Source organism: Nicotiana tomentosiformis, chromosome 7 (assembly GCF_000390325.3).
Source record: "Nicotiana tomentosiformis chromosome 7, ASM39032v3, whole genome shotgun sequence".
NCBI lineage: Eukaryota > Viridiplantae > Streptophyta > Magnoliopsida > Solanales > Solanaceae > Nicotiana > Nicotiana tomentosiformis.
The window spans coordinates 30,260,191-30,283,569 of NC_090818.1; the positions used below are offsets into that span (position 1 = coordinate 30,260,191).

The 23,379-nt window shown below is 38.3% G+C and overlaps 1 protein-coding gene across 1 annotated transcript; it reads right to left on the reverse strand.

Moving 5' to 3' along the window:
* Nucleotides 1-21,412: 21,412 nt before the first annotated feature.
* On the reverse strand, nucleotides 21,413-23,178 carry LOC104105369 (EP1-like glycoprotein 3). The gene has a single exon (XM_009613647.4). It carries the CDS (start codon nucleotides 23,106-23,108, stop codon nucleotides 21,723-21,725), a length of 1,386 nt encoding a protein of 461 aa, XP_009611942.1. The 5' UTR covers nucleotides 23,109-23,178; the 3' UTR covers nucleotides 21,413-21,722.
* Nucleotides 23,179-23,379: the final 201 nt, after the last annotated feature.

Below are 23,379 nucleotides of genomic sequence, written 5' to 3' on the forward strand. Positions count from 1 at the left end.
ATCTACTAGATGCTCATACACTTGTGACACCAGGTCTTGGCACACACATTGGTAGAGTTTGGGTTTTATTATATTTTCTTGGGTTTAAATTTTATCAATGTATGCTTAATTTATTAGTTGGCTTGCCTAGCTGTAGTGTTGGGCGTCATCACGACTTATAGGTGAAATTGGGTCGTGACAACAATAATACTATCACATAGCCTAAGAATGATTTCTAACATGATTTACAGTCAAATTTCATTCAACACATAGAGAGAATATAGCTAACAACAAGCTATTCAACTTTACAGTTTCACGGGACGGATCAAGTCACAATCTCCTCGGTGCATGCCCACACGCCCGTCACCTAGTATGTGCATCACCTCCAAAGTAATCACATGATAAAAATCCGGGGTTTCATACCCTCAGGACCAGATTTAAAACTGTTACTTACCTCAAACCGTGAAATTATTTACACTACAATGTCTTTTCCTCGAGAATCGACCTCCAAATGCCTCAAATCTTGCCACAAATAATTCGATTCAGTCAATAAAATTTATTGGAATCAATTCCATAAAAAATGCTAATTTTCCATAAAAATCCGAAAATTAACTCAAACAATGCCACGTCTCGGAACTCAGCAAAAGTTACAAAATATGAACGCATATTCAACCATGAGTCCAACCATACAAATTTTACTCAAATCCGACATCAACTCGACTCTCAAATCTCCAAATTAAACCAAGAGGGTTTTCACAATTTTCCAACTTAATTCATCGATTAAATATTAAAAGCAACCATGGATTCGGGTAATTTAACCAATATTGAGTTAAGAACACTTACCCCGTTGTTTCCTTTAAAAATCTCCCAAAAATCGCCTCTTCCCGAGCTCGAATCCGTCCATTTTCAGAACTTAAACTCTCTGCCCAGTTATTTTCTCTACCCGATCGCGAAGAACAGTTTTCCACTGCCCAGATTTCACCCTACGTGATCGCGTACTTTCCCACGCGATCGCGATACATAACTTCATAGACCTACGCGATCGCGGACTGGTCCACGCAATTGCGAAGCACAAAACGCGTGACTTCTATTTCCACTCCACTTACTCAACGCGAACGCGGCCTTTTCACGCGTTTGCAAGTCACAAAATCCCAGAGCTACGCGATCGCATCCCCCTTCACGCGATCACGAAGCACAAAACTGAGCATCCCCCTAGTTAACCATACGCGATCGCGGATATCCCCACGCGATCGCATAGAACAAAACTCCACTGTCCAACTAAGCTTACGCAATCGCAGACACATTCATGTGATCGCGTAGAAGGAAAACAGAATCAGATATCTATAACGACCCGACCGGTCATTTCGAGAGTTATAGCCCCGTTTTCCCTATTTCTACATTTTTTAATGTTATTCAGCTATATTATATTATATCGGGTTAGTTGGTTCAGAACCGGAATGGTTTCAGAGTGAATTGAGACACTTAGTCTCTTAAGTAGAAACTCAAGTTGGAAAGGTCAACCGGATGTTGACCTATGTGTAAACGATCTCGGATTTAAATTCTGATGGTTCTGTTAGCTCCGTTAGGTAAATTTGGACTTAGGAGTGCATCCGGAATGTGATTTGGAGGTCCGTGATAGAATTAGGCTTGAATTGGCGAAATTGGAAATTTGGCGATTTCGGTCAGCAGTGGAAAATTTGATATTGGGGTCGTAATGGAATTCCGGAAGTTGGAATAGGTTCATAGTGTCATTTTTGATATGTGTGCAAAATTTGAGGTCATTCGGATGTGGTTTGGTTGGTTTCGGTATCGGTTGCCGAATTTGGAAATTTAGAAGTTCTTAGGCTTGAATCCGAGGGTAATTTGGTGTTTGGATGTTGTTTCGAGTGATTCAAAGGTTCGACTAAGTTTGTATGTTGATATATGACTTGTTGGTATTTTTGGTTGAGGTTCCGAGGGCCTCGAGGTGATTCCGGGTGGTTAACGGATTTGTCGAAGTTGGACTTTGTAGCTGGAGCTGCTGCTTCTGCTATTTCCGAACCTGCGGAAGAAAGGGTCGCAGGTGTGAGGCCGCTGGTGCGCGTGGAGAGTGCGCAGGTGCGGGCGACGCTGAGCCAAGGCTGGGAATGCAGGTGCGAAGAATTGGCCGCATCTGCGAGCCCGCAGGTGCGAGGCCTTGAGCGCAGATGCGGAGATGAGGAGTTTGGGCTGGTTTCGCAGATGCGCACCTGGGACCGCAGATGCGAGACCGCAAGTGCGAGAAAGGTGTTTGTAGGTGCGGAATCTGGGGGATTAAGTGAGTCGCGCAGGTGCGGATCCTTGGATCGCAGGTGCGGTCGCGCGGGTGCGAGTAAATGGCCGCAGGTGCGAAAAACCTAGGTAGAAACCATAAATAGAACCCTTCGCGAATTTGGTTCATTTCCACCATTTCTATTCGGTTTTTTCAGCTTTTGGGAGAGATTTAAAGAGGGAATCAAGGGGGTTTCGTTGAGGTAAGTCACTTGAGCCCTAATACTTATATATATGGTGATTTTCCGTTGTTTAATCATGGTAATTAGTGAAAATGAAGGGTTAGGACTTGGAATTTTTGGAGAGTAATTTAAGGATTTGAAGGACCAAACGATGTCGGATTTTGATGAATTTGGTATGGTTATACTCGTGAGTGAATGAGCTTTCTAGTTTTGCAAATTTTGTCAGATTTCAAGACATGGGCCCAGGGGCCGGGTTTGAGTCAATTTCGGATTTTGGTCTAATTTTGAAGCTTTTCTTTTGGAATTTATTCCATTAGCGTATATTGATGGTATTGTACTGATTGTGAATAGATTTGGAGAATTTGGAGGCCGAGTCTAGATGCAAGAGCATTGCGGGGTAGAGATTTGACCGGTTTGAGGTAAGTAACAATTGTAAATCTAGTCCTGAGGGTATGAAACCCCGGATTTTGTATCATTCTACTATTTTTAGTGACGCACATGCTAGGTGATGGGTTGTGGGCGTGCACTGTTGGGAATTTGTGGCTTGGTCCGTCTCGTAGCAACTGTAAAGTTGCATACTTTGTGGAAACCATATAATACTTATATGTTTTAGAAAGAATTTCTGTAAATTGGGTTGAATGTCATGTTTTGGCCTTGTGCCAATGCTGTTTGGACCCTTAGGGGATGTTTCTTACCATCCTCTCATTTTTTTCGATTCAAAATCTATACTCATTCATGTTTATACTTGTTTACCGCATAACTCGATTTTATAACTGAGTGAGGCCGAGGGCCTGATTTGTGTGGATGAGTGTGGATCAGGGCTGCCCGCCTGCAGCAAACTTTATTATTATGGCACGTGAGTTGTCCGTGCAGCACGCGAGTTATCCGTACAGATTATAGCGCTTGGGCTGAAGGAGCCTCTCCGGAGTCTGTACACACCCCCAGTGAGCGCAGGTACCTACTGAGTGCGAGTGCTGAGTGACTGGGAGGCATGAGTGATTGTGAGGTATGCCAGAGTGGCAAGAGTGATTGTGAGGTATGCCCGAGTGGCATGAGTGACTGTGAGATTTGCCCGAGGGGATGTTTATGAGTGATGTTTTGCCCGAGGGGCTGTTTATGATTTCATCATTTTTGCTCACCTTTGCATTGATCCTTTGTTTGAAAAATTGTTGGAAAAATATCTTTAAATTATTTTTATTGGAACCAGGTTTAAATGAGATGATTTGATTCAAACACTAATTTTTAAAGTCTGTTGTACTTTACTGAGATTTCATGATATGAACGTTATATGCTTTATTGCTCGTCACTACTGCTCAGTCTTTATTTATTATTGTTACTTACTGAGTTGGCGTACTCACGTTACTCCCTGCACCTTGTGTGCAGATTCAGGTGTAGCCGGACACGGTAGCGGTTATTGAGTGTTCTGATTGCAGATTATTTTTTTCTTGGAGATAGCAAGGTAGCTGTTTGGCGATCACAGCCCCTGCTCTTCTCCCTCTTATCTTCCTCTAGTTGTATTTAGTTATTTTTCAGGCTGAGTTAGCCTTGATATTGTTAGACAGATTGTAGTAGATGCTCATGACTAGTGACACCCCGATGTCGGGCTTTTCTTTTCCGCACTTCTGTTTTCTTTGATTTGAACTCCTTAAATGAAGGTTTTATGTTAAATAGTATTGAAATTATCTTTGAAATAAAAATATCGGTTTATTTGAAAATGAGTCGGCTTGCCTAGTTCCACGATAGGCGCCATCAAGACAAATTAGGTTTTTGGGTCGTGACAATATCAGAAAATTCAAGGAGATATTCAAGTCCAAATTTTTGATTCGTTAACCATCTGAAACTCACCTGAGCCCCTCGGGACTTCAACCAAATATACCAACAAGTCCTAAAACATCATACAAACTTAGTCGAACCCTCAAATCACCTCAAACAACACTAAAACCACAAATCATACCCCAATTCAAGCCAAATGAACTTTGAAACTTTCAATTTCTACAAACAACGCCGAAACCTATCAAATCACGTCCCATTGATCTCAAATTTTGCACACAAGTCATAAATGACATAACGGACCTATTAAAATTTTCAGAATCGTATTTCTACCCCGATATCATAAAGTCAACCCCCTTGTCAAACTTCCCGAAAATTCAACTTTCGCCATTTCAAGTCTAATTCCACTACGGACCTCCAAATAATTTTTCGGACACGCTCCTAAGTCCAAAATTACCATACGGAGCTATTGGAATCATCATAATTCAAATCCGAGGTCGTTTACACATAAGTCCACATCTGGTCAACTTTTCTAACTTAAATTTTCAATTACCATACTAAGTGTCTCGTTTCATTCCGAATTTCTTTCGGACCCGAACCAACTAACCTGGTAAGTCATAAAATAACTGTAAGGCATAATTGAGCAGTAAATGGGAAAACGGAGTTATAATACTCAAAACGACTGGCCAGGTCGTTACATCTATCTTATGAGATTAACTAAGGAAATAAATGCATTGTGTTTGGAAATTATAAATTATACCTGCATATAAATCTGGTCTATAACTTTTCAAATTGTTAACCTGTTGAGAGTAACTAAGAAAATTAATACATTAATTTTTTAAATTACTGCATAACATGTGTGTGTGTGTGTTGAAAGTAGTAATCCAAAGAGAAAGAGAGACAAAAAGGTAAAATTACCGAGTAGAAATCGATTTGAATAGAACCCAACGTTCATAGTCGAAGCCAAATTGTAGATGATATGTTGGAAAAACTCATAAATAAGTAAATGGAGGAATGGAAAAGCTGATATTCATAAATTTGTAATTACTGTTAGAAGGTGAAAGAGTTAACTATTCAATGCATATTTTAAAGACTCATATTAATTGTATAGATAGTGGAAGATGAAAGTTATTCTAAATTTAATAGAATACAATAAATGACATTAACTTTAGAAACATATTGTCACGACCTGAAATTCCTACTTTCGGATCGTGATAGCGCCTAACATTTTACTTGCTAGGCAAGCCAACGTTAGAATAATATTAATCAATTTTTAAATTATTAATAATCAAAGAAACAAATGCGGAAGCAAATTTGAAATATAGTGAATAATCCATAAAAATAACGGTGTCTAAATACCATCTTAGAATTGGTGTCACAAGTGCACGAGCTTCTAGAATAATACAAATAAAGGTCTGAATAAAATGAAGTTGTCTGAAAATAAACACACAACTATAGTAAAATAGACAGGGACTTCAGAACTGCGGACGCCATGCAGTTATACTTCAAGTCTCCTCCGAGTAGCTGAAATCCGAGCAAGTCTATGGCACGCCGCTGAGACTAACTCTGAAATCTGCACAAGAAGTGCAGAGTGTAGTATCAGTACAACCGACCCCATGTACTGGTAAGTGCTGAGCCTAACCTCGACGAAGTAGTGACGAGGCTAAGGCGGTTCACTTACATTAACATGTACGCAATATTAGTAACAACAACAATAATAGAAATAAATCAGGTAATCGTTTATAATAATTGAAGCCAACTCAGCAGTCATAACCAATTATCATTTTCATCAATTCTATTGCAGCGTGCAACCCACTCTCACAATATATTCACATTCAATTCTGTTGCAGTATGCAACCCGCTCTCACAATATATTCACATTCAATCAAGTCTGTTGCGGCGTGCAACCCAATCCCCCATATATATATATATATATATATATATATATATATATATATATATATATATATATATATATATATATATATATATATATATATATATATATATATATATATATATATATATATATGTATGTCGACTTTTAAATAAGTCTGTTGCGGCGTGCAACCCAATCCTCCAACATGGACTTTTAATAAGTCTGTTGCGACGTGCAACCCGATCCTCCAATATGGACTTTTAATAAGTCTGTTGTATATTTATTTCAATCAAGTATATATATTGACTTTTAAATAAGTCTGTTGCGGCGTGCAATCCGATCCTTCAATATTTACTTGTAAATAAGTCTATTGCGGCGTGCAATCCGATCCCCTAATATTGACTTTTAAATAAGTCTATTGCGGCGTATAATCCAATCCCCCAATATTGACTTTTAAATAAGTCTATTGCGGCGTACAATCCAATCCCCCAATATATATATATATATATATATATATATATATATATATATATATATATATATATATATATATATACTTTTATTTCTGTTGCGACGTGCAACCCGTTCCCCCAATATAATTTTAAACACTCATAAATGTAATAAAACTTACTCCAATGAATACCACGTCCAATGAGTATTAAGCATCAAGGCACACAATAATTATAATTTATTTATGAACCAAACAATGACAAATAACAATTTATTATGAAAAACATAACGGAAATAGGTAGTTTAATATTTAATATGCTAAATGTCAAATAACAATTAAAACACATAATTCAAATAACATGTAACAATTAATGGAGGAATTCAAGAATTAATATTTGACAAAGAATAGGAGAGAAATAATTATTATAATAATTAATTTATGATTTAAAACAATTTATGATTTTTCAAGTAAGCAGGCAAACAATTGATTTGACGACGTATAGACACTCCTCACATCGCCTATACGTCGTTCTCATGTAATTCACATAACAAATAAATTAAGGATTCTATTCCCTCAAGTCAAGGTTAACCACGACACTTACCTCGCTTTGCAAATTTCAATCAATTACTCAACCACAGCTTTTCCTTTTAAATTTGTCTCCGTAAGCTTCAAATCTATTCACAAACAATTCAGTATACTCAATACGAATCATAGGAATTAATTCCATATGAATTTACTAATTTTTCGGATAAAATTTGAAATTCATTAAAATATTCAGCAGTGGGACCCACGTCTCAAATCTTGAAAAAACTTAAGAAATCCGAACACCCATTTCGAGACGAGTCCGGATATAAAATTGGTTTTGGAATCCGACCTCAATTCGTGGTCTAAATTCCCAAATTTCAAAATTCCTAAGTTCTACTTAAAAATCCTAATTTCACCATAAAAATTCTAGATTCTAGGTTGAAATCTTGTTATAAGATGTAAAAGATTGAAAGAGACTAGTTTAGAATCACTTACCTATGATTTGGGGAAGGAATGGTCTTTGGAAAATCGCCTCTTGTGTTTTAGGTTTTGAAAATTTGGGAAATGAATCAAAAATCCCGTCCAAAAGTTATTTCGATCAGCTGCAGATGTCGCATTTGCAACCTGGGCTTCGCAAATGCGAAGCCCGCAAATGCGAGAAAAGTATCGCAAATGCGAACTCCTCGCATCTCTACTGCCTTCGCAAATGCGAACCATTTGTTCGCAATTGCGAACATTGGACCATCGCAATTGCGATGAAAATCTCGCAAATGCGAGAATCCCAGTCCCAACCCATCTTCGCAAATGCGACTAAATGATCGCATTTGCGATCACTGCCCTTCACCGACTCCCTTCGCAAATGCGAAAACTACTGGCCTGGGGTTTATTCGCAATTGCGATAAAAACCTCGCAATTGCCATGCCTGTTTGGTTCGCATTTGCGAAGCCTGACCTCACAATTGCGAGATCAGAGGCCTGCTACAGACACCAGTTACACCAGCAAATTTCTAAGTTCCAAAATCATTCTGTAGCCTACCCGAAACTCACCCGAGCCCACGTGGCTCCATATCAAACATGCACACAAGTCTAAAAATATCATACGAACTTGCTCGCGCGATCAAATCGCCAAAATAATACCTAGAACTACGAATTTAGCACCAAATCAAATGAAATTCTCAAGAACACTTTAAAATTCATATCTTCTCAATTAGACGTCCGAATCACGTCAAATAAACTATGTTTCTCACCAAATTTCACAAACAAGTCTTGAATATCATAATGAACTTGTACCGGGCTCCGAAACCAGAATACAGACCCGATACTAACAATGCCAATATTAATCAATTCTTAAAAAGAAATAATTTTCAGATTTTTAATTTTCATCAAAAAATCATAATTCAAGCTAGGGACCTCCGAATTTAATTTTGGGCATACGCCCAGGTCCCATAATTCGATACGGATCTACCGGAACCGTCAAAATATGGATCCGAGCTCGTTTACCAAAAATGTTGACCGAAGTCAACTAAAATCAACTTTTAAGGCATAAATTCTTATTTTCATCAATTTTCAACATAAAAGCTTTCCGGAAACCTGCCCGGACTGCGCACGCAAATCGAGAAAGGTAAAAATGAGATTTTTAATGCTTAAGAGCGCAGATTCGAGTTCTAAAACATAAGATAACCATTTGGGTCATCACACATATTTGTCAATTTTTCAAATCAAAACAATATGTTCATATTTTACATTTAATACATGTACTATACAATTTATTACATATTGAAATGTAAACTTACATTTTAGTAAATTCGATGGACATTTTCATATTTCAACTTTAGATTCAGTAGTCCTATTTAGTTAATTAGATTTTAATTTAATGTATGGGGTAAAATGGTAATCCAACTTTGGAGGTAGGAGCTTCCCACTTTTAGTATAACTAGTTCTTGGGCACGTGCGTTACACGTGTATTCCATGCTAATTAGTTCAAATATTTTAAAGCGATATGGATATTCTTATTGAACGTACATGAACCTTTTGTCTGATTCAAATTTATGAGCCCTTTCATCTATGAATTTGATAGAAGAATATTAGTTGAATTGCATAAATATAATAGTATCAATAATTTTAACACACCAAGGAAGGATTTTTGATATTTTGATTAGTCGCACTTCATGGAAAATTTAACATTTCTATAGATCAGAGAATGATTCACAAAAATTACTTTTTTGATGAGAATTTAAATATTATCTCATAAGTTTTCAAGTAAACAATTTCGAAATGAAGGAAAAATAAAAAATGATAAAATTTATGAATAAAATATATAACAACAACACAAAAGTAGGAACCACAAATATTTTGTACGTGCTCAAATTTGCCATCATAGATACTTTATTGTGCACCTTTATAGAGTATAATGAAGAATGTCAAAAAACGCTATAAAGCAAAAATATTATAGTTGTTGAAGGTGAAAGAAATAAACAATCAAAGTTGAATAACTAAGAAAATTAAACTTACAAATTTGACATGCTACAAAGTCACCAAAATCAAAATCATAATCAAACAAGCAAATAATAATAGCATTACAATAAAAAATAAAAATAAAAAAGGATTGTATTATCTATTATGACATATTGTCTCATAAGAAGGATGTAGCTATAAAGAATACTGTCACGACCCGAAATTTCCCACCGACGGGACCGTGATAGCGCCTAACATTTCACTTGCTAGGCAAGCCAACGTTAGAAAATCGTTAAACCAATTCCTTATTCTCGTTCAGTAAATAACAATAATTAACTAAGATGAAATATAATAAGTGCGAAATATCATAAAACTGTATTAATTACTACCACCCGGATCTGGAGTCACCATTCACGAGCATTCTAGAATTTACTACAAGTAATAGTCTGAAAGAAATATAACTGTCTGAATTAAAGAAAACAGTAGGACATAAAACATAGACGGGGACTTCAAGGTCTATGAACACCAACAGATCTACCTTGAGTCTCCGGACAGCGGACCAGTAGCAAATCTCGATCAACCTGAGCCGGTATCAAAATATGCACAAAATAATGGGAAGGGGACATACAGTGAGGGGAATACAACATAAAGAGTGAGAATAATGAAAAGACAGAATTAAATAAAAAATCCGTAAACGAATTGAGCAATTAAAACAGCAAAGGAAACTGCACGGCATCACCCTTCGTGCTTTTACTCTCAATCTCATCAAATAAATAAATAGAACGGCACGACATCACCCTTCGTGCTTTTACTCTCTTCCTCACAATATAAATAATTCATGCACGACATCACCCTTCGTGCTTTACACTCTTCCTCACAATATAATTAAATTATGCAAGTCATCACCCTTCGTACTTTACACTCTTCCTCACAATTCATAGCATCAGTAACAACGGATAGAGAGAAGTTTCACAAGAAATCAATATTTCATCAATGATTAACTTCGCAATTTAACATCTCGACCTCGAATCAATATTCACAATCTTATCCATCTTGGTGGAATCGGATACAAGTCTCCCAACATTTCAACAACAACAATAAACATGGATAACAAGATTTAAGACTACAATTTGCAAGAAATAGAATTTCACTCGCATGCTATGACTCGACCACAACGTATAGATGCTCGTCACCTCAACTATACGTCGTATTCAACAACAAAAAACGTAGCAAATACTCAAACAATACCTATTCCCTCAAGCCAAAGTTAGACACAACACTTACCTCGCTCTGAAGGCCACTTAATTCTCAATCACAGCTTTTTCCTCGAAATTCACGTCCAAACCACTCGTATCTATTCAATAATATCAAATATTGCTAAAGGAATTAATTACTTTTCATAAATTAAATTTCACAAATTTTCCTCTAAAAAGTCAAAAAATCGACCCCGGACCCGCTTGGTCAAACCCCGAGGTTCGGACCAAAATCCTTTAACCCATTCACCCCCGATCCCGAATATGTAATTAGTTTTGGAATTCGACCTCAAATCGAGGTCTAAATCTCCAAATTTTCGAAATCCCTAGTTTCTACCCTAACCCCTAATTCTACCATAAAAACTCTAGATTTTAGATTGAATTCTAGTAAAATGAAGTAAAAGATTGAAAGAAACGAATTAAGGAACACTTACCTATGATTTGGGGAAGAAAATGTCTTTGAAAAATTGTCCTAGGCCTCCTATCCTTTTGAAAACGAGAAGAAAAATGGCTGGAGTCCGAATTAAATGAACTCTCTGCCCAGCGACCTTCGCATCTGCGGCGCTTTGGTCATACCTGCGCATCCACATGTGCGGACAGGATGTGCGCTTCTGCGGAAAAGGACTGGGCCAACTGGGGTCGCACCTGCGGACACGGTTCCGCTCCTGCGGAGAAAAGTCCGCATCTGCAGAAAAATGAAGTCCAGGCCTGGGTCGCATCTGCGGGGATATCACTCGCACCTACGACCAAAGGCTTGCAGATGCGGGCACACCAGATTTGGTGCACCAGCAGCCTTGTTGAGGTTTGAACTCAACTCGCGCATCGCCCGAATGGCACCCGAGCTCTCGGGACTCGAAACCAAACATGCACGCAAGTCTAAAAACATCATACGAACCTGCTCGCGCGATCAAATCGCCAAAATAATACCTAGAACTCTAAATTTAGCATCAAATCAAATGAAATTCTCAAGAACACTTTAAAATTTTTATTTTCTCAACTGGACGTCTGAATCACGTCAAATCAACTCCGTTTCTCACCAAATTTCACAGACATGTCTTAAATATCATAATGAACCTATACCGGGCTCCAGAATCAAAAATACGAACCCGATACTAACAATGTCAAATATCAATCAATTCTTAAAAATAAATAATTTTCAAACTTTTAATTTTCATCAAAAATTCATAACTCAAGTTAGGGACCTCCGAATTCGATTTCGGGCATACGCCCAGGTCCCATAATTCGATACGGACCTACCGGAACCGTCAAAGCATGGATCCAGGCCCGTTTACCAAAATTGTTGGTCGAAGTTAACTAAAATTAACTTTTAAGGCAAAAATTCTTATTTTCATTAGTTTTCAACATAAAAGCTTTCCGAAAAACCTGCCCGGACTGCGCACGCAAATCGAGGAGGATAAAAATAAGATTTTTAAGGCTTAAGAGCGCAGATTCGAGTTCTAAAACATAAGATAACCTTTTGGGTCATCACAAATACTTAAATAGTACATACACAATCATCGTTAACATCAAAATTAAGTTTTAATGCAGATAATGAATTTTAACACTCATACTAAATAATAAGGCATTGGAATTAGGATAAACAAATCATTTGATGTGTTTTCTATTTGGAGTAACTGATCTACGGCTATATGGAACGTAATAAGAATTGTGCGTACCGTGACAATACCAATTAATCTGCAACAAACATATTCTGCACTAAGTACTATAGTGGTTAATTAACTATGATCCAAAAGTACTTAAGCGAAGTCTATAGTTGCAGCAGAATTTTGCCTTGACAATATTAATACTAAATAATTCGCAACAAACATTGACAGCAATTAATTAGCTATGATCCAAAAAGGACCTAAGCGAAGTTTACAATTGCATCATAAGCTATTTGAATATAACATGATCACAATATAAAGGTCTTGTACAGTCCTAGAAATTCTCCATATTAACTTATCATGCTCCATACTTTCTAGAGGATTTTTCACATTAGTGTCATGTTTAACTTTAGAACTTTTCAAGAATCGCATAATCAAGAATAATAGGTTGCTAACTATGATCCAAAAAGGACTGAAAAGAAGTCAATATTTGTACCATAAAATAATTGAAACATATATACCTTGCAGATTCTGGTGCGAGAAGATACTCTTTTGAAAGAAAAGAAATTTCTTGCAGAAAGAATACAAAAAGGATAATGGAACAAAGATACCTTATCCACGTATAAAAAGTTTGATTTTGTGCCGCTTATCTTTCCGTTTATAATGCAGTAGCTTTTATTTTGGTCGAAAATTTTTTTCCATACTTGAACGTCGTTGTTGAAAAGAGTAGTTTGTATTTTTGTTTCATCTGTCAAGACGGACAAGCAATAGAATTACCAAAGGAGGCAGTGTATTGAGCGTGAATATAAGAAACTATTAAAAAAAGTTACTTTTTCGTCAACGAATATTAGCTGCCAACGTACACCTTCGCCGTTCTTATTTTTGTATTCCTTTATTAAGCCTCGTCGAATGACAAAAACTTTAATTACCCATTATGTAGCATATTTCTTCAACTTGCTAATAGGTATGCACAGCTTTCCTAGATCTTCTTCGTTTGCCATTGTAGATTATCCTGTAGTAGCTAGGAGAATAGATGCAAACACAATATATAGTTGTAATGTAGAGACGTGTTTTTCCTATCTAATATATATACTTTAGAAGTTGAAGCACCAAATGCAATATATAGTTGCAAGAAAAGAGTAATCTTTTAAAATCTAATATATTTGAAGGAAACTATTGATTCTAGTGGTTTAATTAGAAAATCGAGCAACATCGGCCGGCAATATATATATAATATATCTTAATGAAGTTTAAAGGTAATGACCAGAGTGTACAATTATTACCAATTTTGTGATGCGGCTACCAAAAAACTGTAAAGAAAATTTTGCCAGAATTATAATAATATGAATTAAGTGATATTCAAAATAATTAATTGACACAATATGTTCCTTCCAAATTCAAGAGTCTAGCTGTCAAATCCAAAAAAAAAGGTTTCAGTTTACGTTAAACCTAGGAGATAAAATAGGCTAAATTAAATATTTAATTAGGAATTAGTTGCACATGTTTAGGGAGAAGTGAATGTGGAGCATTAAAATAGGAATTATGAGCTTCTTATTCACTCGTCATTTTTAATTAGGATTACATACAATTGCAGTAAACTTACATTCAGTTACGGTAATTACATGAATGTGAGGGAGAAGTGAATGTGGAGCATTAAAATAGGACTTGTGAGCTTCTTATTCACTCGTCATTTTTAATTAGGATAGGATTGCAGTAAACTTACATTCAATTGCCGTAATTACATGAACCTGATTAGCCTTCATGTAATAATAATATTACTATTACATATTTAGTATATTAGATGTTTAATATTTTATTACATTTTACTTAAAACTAATTTACAACAGGGGCAAAATCGTAATCCAACTTTGAAGATAGGAGCTTCCATTTTTAGTATAATATGATATGATGATTAAACTGTAATATGAAAACAGAAAAAAAGACTTATTATGATGAAACTTATTGTTAGGTGTTTGTCCCGATTTTTTTACCATATTTAGAAATCTCCCATATTTGGCTAGTCCCTTTTCTTGTAGGGAAATATTTAGACTTCTATAAATTGAGGATCCTTTCTTCTCATTCATTAGCATCCACAATGTAGCCATACGGGGTTTGAGAGTCTTGTTTGTGGGAGAACTTTCGGCACAAGTGTTAGTGTGTCACTTGTTGTAACGACTCGGCCGATCGTTTCGGGAGTAATAGCCCCGTTTCCCTCATTTCTGTTTCATTTATGCTCTTAAGCTATATTATGATATATCGGGTTAGTTGGTTCGGGTTCGGAGTGGTTTCGGAATGGAATGAGACACTTAGTCTCGAAACTAGAAGCTTAAGTTGAAAAAGTCAACCGGATGTTGACCTATGTGTAAACGATCTCGGATTTAAATTCGGATGGCTTCATTAGCTCCGTTAGGTGATTTTGGACTTAGGAGCGCGTTCGGAATGTGATTTGGAGGTCCGTGGTAGAATTAGGCTTCAATTGGCGAAATTGGAAATTTGGCGATTTTTAGTCAGCAGTGAAAAATTTGATATCGGGGTCGGAATGGAATTCCGAAAGTTGGAATAGGTTCGTAGTGACATTTGTGACGTGTGTGCAAAATTTGAGGTCATTCGGACGTGGTTTGGTTGGTTTCGGCATCAGTTGTCGAATTTGGAAGTTTTAAAAGTTCTTAGGCTTGAATCCGAGGGTAAATTGGTGTTTCGATATTGTTTTGAGTGATTCGAAGGTTCGACTATATTTGTATGTTGATATATGACTTGTTGGTATTTTTGGTTGAGGTCCCGAGGACCTCGGGGTGATTCTGGGTGGTTAATGGATTTGTCAAAGTTGGAAAATGCAGCTGAAGCTGTTGCTACTGTCATTTCCGCACTTGCGGAAGGGGGAGTCGCAGGTGCAGGGCCGCTGGTGCGCATGGGGTTTCGCAGGTGCGGGCAGTTCTGGGCTAGGCAGGATGCGCATGTGCGAGAAGGCTATCGCATCTGCGAGCCCGCAGGTGCGAGACCTGGGGCGCAGATGCGGAAGGAAGGAAGAAGGCTGGCTTCGCAGATGCGGCGTGCCACGCGCAGGTGCGACAGGTTGGCCGCAGATGCGGAACCTGGGCTCATAAGTGAGCTCCGCACCTGCGATAGATTTTCTGCATGTGAGGTTGCGCAGAAGCGAGAAATGGTCCGCAGGTGCGAAAAGCCTGGGCAGAAACCATAAATAGAACCCTTCGCGGATTTGGTTCATTTCCACCATTTTCAAGTCGGGTTTTGGAGCTTTTGGAGTGAGTTTTGAAAGGTGATTCAAGGGCAATCAGTGAGGTAAGTTGCTTGAGCCCTAATACTCGTATATATGGTGATTTCACGTTGTTTAATCATGTAATTAGTGAAAATGAGGGGTTAGGGCTTGGAATTTTTAAGAGTTTAATTTAAGGATTTGAGGGACCAAATGATGTCGGATTTGGATAAATTTCATATGTATGGACTCGTGAGTGAATAGGCTTTCTAGTTTTGTAAATTTTGTCGAATTTTGAGACGTAAGCCCGGGGGCAGGGTTTGAGCCAATTTCAGGTTTTGGGCTAATTTGATAGTTTTTCTTGTGGAATTCATTCCATTAGCGTATATTGATGGTATTGTACTAATTGTGAATAGATTCAGAGCATTTGGAGGTCGCGTCGAGAGGCAAGAGCATTGCGGGGTAGAGATTTGACCGGTTTGAGGTAAGTAACGATTGTAAATCTAGTCCTGAGGGTATGAAACCCCGAATTTTGTATCATTCTACTATTTTTAAGTGACGCACATGCTAGGTGACGGGCGTGTGGACGTGCATTGTTGGGGATTGTGACTTGGTCCGTCCCGTAACAACTGTAAAGTTGCATATTTTGTTGAAACTATATGATACTTATATGTTTTAGAAAGAGTTTCTGTAAATTGGGCTGAATGCCATGTTTGGGCCTTGTGCCATTGCTGTTTGGACCCTTAGGGGCCTTTTCTTATTATCCTATCACTGTTTTCGATTGAAAATCTATACTCAGTCATGGTTATACTTGTTTACTGCATAACTAAGTTTTTATTACTTGATTTTGATGCATATAAATGTTGTTTGGGCTGAGCACCTTGTGTTTACTAAAATGTCTGAGTGGCTTGAGAGGTTTATGACTGAGTGAAGCCGAGGGCCTTATTTGTGAGGATATTTATGGGATCGGGCTGCACGCCGCAGCATGTTTGATATAGGCCGAGGGCCTGAGTGATTTATGCCATGATTTGGCTTGATATAGCGCTTGGGCTGAAGGATCCCCTCCGGAGTCTGTACACACCCCCAGTGAGCGTAGGTACCTACTGAGTGCGAGTGCCGAGTGCTGAGTGACTGGGAGGCATGAGTGTTTGTGAGGTATGCCCGAGTGGCAAGAGTGATTGTGAGGTATGCCCGAGTGGCACGAGTGGCTGTGAGGTTTGCCCGAGAGGCTGTATATTAGTGATGTTTTGCCCGAGGGGCTGTTTATGATTTCATCATTTTTCTCACCTTTGCATTTAGTCTCTGTTTGAAAACTGTTGAAAAATATCTTTAAATGATTTTAATGGAACTGGGTTTAAACGAGATGTTTTGATTCAAATCCTGATTTTAAAAGCATGTGGTATTTTACTGAGATTTTCTGATATGAACGTTATATGCTTTATTGCTCATCACAACTGCTCAGTATTTATTTATTGTTGTTACTTACTGAGTTGGCGTACTCACATTACTCCCTGCACCTTGTGTGCAGATCTAGGTGTAGCTGGTGTAATGACTCGACCAGTCGTATTGAATATTATAACCCATTCCCTCATTTACTGCTCAATATATATCTTGCAATTGATTTATGACTTATCGGGTTAGTTGGTTCGGGTCCGGAAGGAACTCGGAGTGAAATGAAACACTTAGTCTCATAATTAAAAATTTTAAGTTAGAAAAGTCACTACTAGAAATCCGGTAAAAATCGACCAAAAAATCCGACCAACGTTGGTTGGTAATGGCAAAAAACCGACCAAAACGCGACCATATACGTGTGGACGGTATTTTTGTGGTCGGAAAGGCATACTAAAAAAAATATTGCAAAAAAAAACCGACCAAAGTTGGTCGGTATTTTAATTGTGTAATAAAAAGATTCACTATCTGGGAATCGAACCGGGGTCTGTACTGTGGCAGGATACTATTCTACCACTAGACCATTTGTTTTAAGACTGTCTTTTATTTGATTTATACTTTTTAATTGTATTTTCGCACGAAAATAACCGACCAAAGTTGGTCGGTTTTTTAAATGACCGGCCGAATTAACCGACCAATTTTGGTCGGTTTTTTTAATATTAATTTTTATTTATTTTAATTAAAAAACCGATCAAAGTTGGTCGGTTTCTTGAAATATAAATTTTGCGGGACTCAAAAATAGTTTCCCGCATTTTTGCGCCAAAGAAAACCGACCAAAGTTGGTCGGTTACGTAAAAAAAAAAAATTTAAAAACAAATTTTGAAAAACCGACCAACTTTGGTCGGTTTTTTGACCGACCAAAGTTGGTCGGTCGACCTTGGTCGGTTTTTGCCGAATTTCTAGTAGTGAGTGGACCGGATATGTATCTATGAGTAAACGACCTCGGATTTGAATTTTGATGGTTTCGTTAGCTCCGTTAGCTAATTTTGGACTTAGGAGTATGTTCGGAATATGATTTGGAGGTCCGTGGTAGAATAAGGCTTGAATTGGTGAAATTGGAAATTTGGCGATTTCGGTCAGCAGTGAAAAATTTGATATCGGGGTCGGAATGGAATTCCGGAAGTTGGAGTAGGTTTGTAGTGTCATTTGTTATGTGTGTTCAAAATTTGAGGTCATTCGGACGTGGTTTGGTTGGTTTCGGCATTGGTTGCCGAATTTAAAATTTTAGAAGTTCTTAGGCTTGAATCCGGGGGTAATTTGATGATTTGATGTTGTTTTGAGTGATTCGAAGGTTCGACTAAGTTGGTATGTTGATATATGACTTGTTGGTATTTTTGGTTGAGGTTCCGAGGGACTCGGGATGATTTCGGATGGGTATCAGGGAGTTTGGAAGTTGAAAAATGCAGCTGGAAGCTGCTGGTGTAAGGCTACTGGTGTGGCCGCACCTGCGGATTTTGAGCCACAGGTGCGGATGACATATCGCAGATGCGAAAAATGGAGGCCTGGCATTGAGCGCAGGTGCGGAAGAGAGGATCGCACCTGCGAGCCCGCAGGTGCGAAGCTTGGCGTCTAAGTAACTTTCGCATATACGCACCTGGGACCGCAAATGCGAGTCCGCAGGTGCGAGAAAGGGTCCGCAGGTGCGGAATCCCTGGGGCAAATCCTATATATCACACTTCGCGAATTTTGGTGCGTTCTTCACCATTTCTATTCATTTTTGGAGCTTTTGGGAGAGTTTTGAAGAGGGAATCAAGGGGGTTTCATTGAGGTAAGTTACTTGAGCCCTAATACTTGTATATATGGTGATATTCCGTTGTTTAATCGTTATAATTAGTAAAAATGAGGGGTTAGGGCTTGGAATTTTGGAGAAGTAATTTAAGGTTTTGAAGGACCAAACGATGTCGGATTTTGATAAATTTTATATGGTTAGACTCGGGAGAGGACAAGATTTATTATTCTGTCATTTTTGACTAATTTTGAGATGTGGGCCCGGGGGGTTGGGTTTTGGTCGGTTTCGGATTTTTGGCATATTTTGTAGTTTTTCTTGTGGAATTCATTCCATTAGCGTATATTGATGGTATTGTATTGATTGTGATTAGATTCAGAGCATTTGGAGACCGGGTCCAGAGACGAGGGCATCCCAGGGTAGGATTTTTATGCTGTTAAGGTAAGTAACAGTTTTAACTCTGGCTTTGAGGGTATAAACCCGGAGATTTGACATCACGTGATTGTTTGGAAGTGATACCCACGCTAGGTGACGAGCGTGTGGGTGTGCACCGTGAGGGATTGAGACTTGGTCTGCCCTGTGAGGCTGTGAGGCCTAATGGCTATTATCTGTGATTATGTGTTTATTTGTTTTTGAACTTGTTTGCCTTCATGTTAGAGAGCATGCTTAGGCTTTATTCATGCTCACATTATGTGTACTCAGTCATAGAAATTATTGTACATGTTTACCTCTGTCTCTATTATTTGCTAATATGCGGCGATACTTGATGTGGGTTGTGTTCTTTTCTTTGTTGGTGATGATGAGGCTAGTGAGGTACATGATTGAGTGAGGCCGAGGGACTAGTTGTGAGGATATTAATACCATAGCGCATGAGTTGTCCGCGTAGCACGTGAGTTGACCGTGCGGGTCTAGGTATTGATACCATAGCGCGTGAGTTGTCCGCGTAGCACGTGAGTTGACCGTGCGTATCCAGGTATTGATATGATGGCATGTGAGTTATTTGTGCTTAGCGCTTGGGCTTTGGGAGCCTCTCCGGAGTCTGTACACACCCCCAGTGAGCGCAGAGTGTTGAGTGTTCTGAGTGTTGAGTGCTGAGTGCGAGTGATGAGTGATGGAGTGACACTGTTGTGAGGTTGTATTCATTTGTGTTGTTGCTGCATTTATCTGTTAAACCTCTTTGTGGCATTTACTGAGTTATGGAATTTACCTGTTTATTTCTGTTTATTTTTAAATTATGAAAATAAATAATAGGACTGTTTTACTTAGCTCGTCATTATTGCTCAGTTCCTTAATTATTTCTGTTACTTGCTGAGGTGGTTGTACTCATGCTACACCCTGCACTTTATGTGCAGATTCAGGTGAGTTAGAGCGCGGCGATCGTTGAGTTCAGGCCGGCTATCTGTGGAGATTGCAAGGTAGCTGCTAGCGTCCGCAGGACCTTGTTACTGCTTTTATCATTTCTTCTTTTGGATTGTATTGACAGTTAGACAGTTTCATTTCTTAGTTCATAGAGTTAGACGCTCATGACTTAGTGACACCCCGATGTTTGGGGCTCGTTTCCGTATTTCAAAATTTATATTTAGAGTTGATTTAGTTTATGAGAAATTCAAATGTTAAAATATTTTATTAAAATTCTTATAATCGGTTTAGTAGCAATATTTTGGGAAGTAGGCTTGCCTTGTAACACGATAGGCGCCATCACGACCATGGTTAGATTTTGGGTCGTGACAGCTGGACACGGTAGCGGTTGTTGATTATTCTGGTTGCAGATTTTCTCGGAGATAGCAAGGTAGCTGCTTGGCGATCGCAGCCCCTGCTCTTCTCCCTCTTATCTTCCTTTAGTTGTATTTATCTATTTTTCAAGCTGAGTTAGCCTTGATATTGTTAGACAGACTGTAGTAGATGCTCATGACTTAGTGACACCCCGATGTCGGGCTTTTGTTTTCTTTTCTGCACTTTTGTTTTGGTTTGAACTCTTTTGCGAAGATTTTTATGCTAAATAGCCTTGAGATTATCTTTGAAATGAAAATATCGGTTTGTTTTGAATGAGTTGGCCTGCCTAGTTCCACGATAGGCGCCATCACGACAGGTTAGGATTTTGGGTCGTGACACTTGTATTGTTCTCTCAATATTTTATACTCTCTTTTATATAGTGGATTGCTAATCTCCGCCATGAACGTAGGTCAATTGACCGAACCATGTTAAATATTTTTGTCTCTTTTGATATATTTCTCTTATGTTGTCTGATTTATCGTCATTCAAGTGTTACTTTGCTAGCTTTCGCAGGACATGTGATTTTTTCTGTCCCAACAGTTATAACCTATTCTTGTAGCTTATCACAATAGGTTCAAGTGAAAAGGATATAAGTATTGAACTAACAAAGGTATTATATATCCCTTCAAGGGAAAAGAAACACGTTAATGAACTTAAGCAGAGTTTTCTTAATTTTGCATTTTAATTGCATTTCTTTGCATCGCAATGACTGAAGTAGCAAATGGTGAATTGCTACTAAAACCAGCTTCACTAGAATTAGCTAAAGGCACTGCCTTCAGGTTGATGCAATTGATGAAAATGTTGTTGGGCAATTGAAAGAATACTTTGGAAAGAAGGGCAATGAAACACTTAACTTGCGAAATAATTAAGAAAATAGATTATCTTTATTATAGTCTGCCAAATTGATATTACAGATAATGATAGAAGGACAATGAAACAGTGACTTAGAAATGAAAGAGGAATGAGAGTGAAATGCAGAGTAAAGGGGAGAAAACTAGAGAAGAAAGGAGATGAGGGAGTACACAGAACTCTTAACACAATAGCCTAACTAATTTGGCTTATCGAACCACTATTTATTTAATTCCCCCCCCCCCCCCCCCCCCCCCACACACACACACACACAATACATATCTTACACATAGTTTGCTAATTTTCCATCCATTTCCTACCAAGGATTATTTTTCGTTCATAAAACGCCTTTTCCCTTTTGCAGCAGCTGGTTCAGCTTCAACATGTACTTTTATAAACGCATAGGAATCGTACCTTGTCCTGTCCTTGTCATTATTCATTAGTGAAAAGATCTCAGTTGGTAGGTAACAGTCTCCCCTGGAACCGTTTAAACCAGTACGAAAAAAAGCAGCTTTACAGGAACAGTTCCTCAAACATGCATCTTTACAGGTATCCTTATCTGTGTTTGTAATATCTGCAGTAAATGCGAAATAGTCCACATCTTCAAGTTCCAATAATCTGTGGTCATTTAAATCATTACAAGTCAGCCTTGTGATCGCAAAGCAACCAAGATTAGGCAACCTATCATTGATCTTCCTGAAATAGCTTGTTGAATTAGAGCTTGATTTGGGACAACTACACTGTCCCATTGTGCAAATGCCATATCTTCCACAGACCGTGGGGTAAGAGCACTCGCCGTTAAAACCTGTCAGGACATCATCCACCTTGTTCCAACGACTTTGCCACTCATACACTTTCAAGTGTCCATTAGACTCAAGTTTCATATATTGAGCTGAGGATGCAGGAGGAATGGAAATCAGCATCTGCGGATCTTTGGAATTTGAGAGTAAAGATAAGCTTCCATTCAAATACATAACATAATTGGAGCCTCCACTAGTATTCAATCCACCAATAGATCTTTCAAAGTATGTTTGAGGAGGCTTTGACTCGACAAAAGCAACCAAACCATCATCGGTAGCAGAGAAAGAGAACAAACCTCCCTCAGTCCATTTTGTTGTTGAAACACTTGCTGTTAGCTTCATCCCTGATACTAACTTCTGTCCTGGAACTAAAGAATCGGTTGGGTGATCAAAAGATTGCCAAACAGTTGCATTCTTGGAATCAAACAGAACAAGATTTCCCTCATCAGTCAAGCTTAAACCAGCAACAGATTTTCCAGCACTGTTTGTCGACCAAGCTAAAGTACCATCAGCATCTCTAAGCACTAAATCCCCTTGTGCTGTAAGCTGCAAAGTAGAATTGATCTTAACAGGTTTGTTCCTGTTAGCAGACCAAACCACTTGTGGGAATCCAATACTGGGAGAAGTAATAAAGGAAACGCTATTGGTTTGCACAATGAAGATGGCAAAGAGGTAACTCTCACAATTGCCATTACAATAGAAACCACAAGCATATCTTGGACCAAAAGTTCCTCTGAGTAGTATAGCCCTTACTGTTGAGCCATCAGTGAAAGCCACTGAATGGGGTGCAGAAATACTGTTGACCCAAGTGGTTGAAAGATTTGCAGTTGGGTAATCCCAAGGTTGGCTAGCAATCAAATGAAAAGAACAGCAAAGAATGAAGGCAAGAGGAAAAATCTTGTATAGAGCCATGAAAAAAAGTGGATGATAACTTAAACTTTAACAGAAGGCAAAGTGCCTTTGGTTGCTTGAAAGATTCTAAGCTTACTGCATTATATAAGTTATCCTAATGACCCACCTATGCATTTTCTAATGCAAAATGCAAAACATAATAATGGGTCAAAAAGCAACAAGCACCTAATTTTCAAAACTTGAAGTTGACTAGTACAAATCACGCCCACTGGAAGTTTGCTGGACGAAATCATAGAATGTGAAGTTGTTGAGAAAGAAGCAGTCTTTGTCA

Excerpts from the sequence above, each read along its gene's own strand:
- LOC104105369 (XM_009613647.4), bottom strand. The coding sequence starts at position 23,108 with ATGGCTCTATACAAGATTTTTCCTCTTGCCTTCATTCTTTGCTGTTCT.